This window comes from Helianthus annuus, chromosome 13 (genome assembly GCF_002127325.2).
Source record: "Helianthus annuus cultivar XRQ/B chromosome 13, HanXRQr2.0-SUNRISE, whole genome shotgun sequence".
Lineage (NCBI taxonomy): Eukaryota > Viridiplantae > Streptophyta > Magnoliopsida > Asterales > Asteraceae > Helianthus > Helianthus annuus.
In genome coordinates, this window is record NC_035445.2 from 6,335,631 (window position 1) to 6,336,717 (window position 1,087).

The 1,087-nt window shown below is 39.9% G+C and overlaps 1 protein-coding gene across 1 annotated transcript; it reads left to right on the forward strand.

Annotated features, from left to right (window-relative positions):
* The first annotated feature begins 341 nt into the window (after positions 1-341).
* On the forward strand, positions 342-827 carry LOC110900431. The gene has a single exon (XM_022147321.1). It carries the CDS (start codon positions 342-344, stop codon positions 825-827), a length of 486 nt encoding a protein of 161 aa, XP_022003013.1.
* Positions 828-1,087: the final 260 nt, after the last annotated feature.

A 1,087-nucleotide genomic window follows, 5' to 3' on the forward strand; every position in this document is an offset into this window, starting at 1 on the left:
TTCTTAAGTTGTACGGTCTGTTTGTTTGAACGGTTGGACTGTGCGACCTCACATTTAAAATTTTGGACTGTGCGGCATCATATTTGGACTGTGCTGTTTTTAATACTTGTGAAATTAAACTGTGGTTAATTGAAAAGAACTGCTTAAAATTGAACTGAATTATTTCTATAGTTAATTATTACTTACAGTTTGATTTTTCAGAAATGGAACTAACTAACCAAATGGCGTTGAGTGACAAAGCTACGATTAATTAGGACCTTGACAACATTATTGGAACTAACAATAGGATCTCCAGTGTTAGGGGGATCCTTCTTGAAATGAAATTCAGATTCGTTCAATATATGAAAATCAAGGACCCAAAAGCATGGAGGTCTATTTGCAACGGTCCACCTATGATCACTTACGTGGTCGATGATGCCAGAGGAACTACTGCTGTTAAACCTGAATCAGAATATAGCGAGGAAGATCATGAAAAGGTTGAAACTGATGGAAATGCCTTAGCAATGCTACACTCTGCTTTGGCGCCCGAGATTGATGTTGGAGTTAGGGAGGCTAAGTGTGCTCAAGAACTATGGAATTCTCTGTTAGCCATGTATGAAGGAAATGAAGAAATGAAGGAGAGCAAGAGGGACATGTTGACACAAAGGTTCAATATGTTTAACCACTTTCCAGGAGAGACCCTTGAAAACCAAAATCAGAGGTTCATCTCTTTGATCAGTGAGATGAGAACACACGATATGCCACTACAAAACTCGGTAGTCAACAAAAAGCTACTGAAGCTGGGACACAAATGTCACTCTCATCCAATGAACCCAGGATCTGACTAGAATGAGCCTTGCAGAGTTGATATCTTTTCTCAAGTCCTATGAGATGGATGACAAGCAAAGACTATACAATCACACTTCAAGCTACAACAATGCAGGGGTTTCCATGAAGTCACGAACACGACATTGGTTTCTCAGCAAGGGGCTGGTTCTTTCCAAATGTTTCCTTCTACTGTTACAAATCCTTCCAACTATTCAAACACCCCATCTACAGTTCTGGTTCCTACCAACCTTGGCACTTACCCTGGTTACTCTGGTTATTT

Excerpts from the sequence above, each read along its gene's own strand:
- LOC110900431 (XM_022147321.1), top strand. The coding sequence starts at position 342 with ATGAAAATCAAGGACCCAAAAGCATGGAGGTCTATTTGCAACGGTCCA.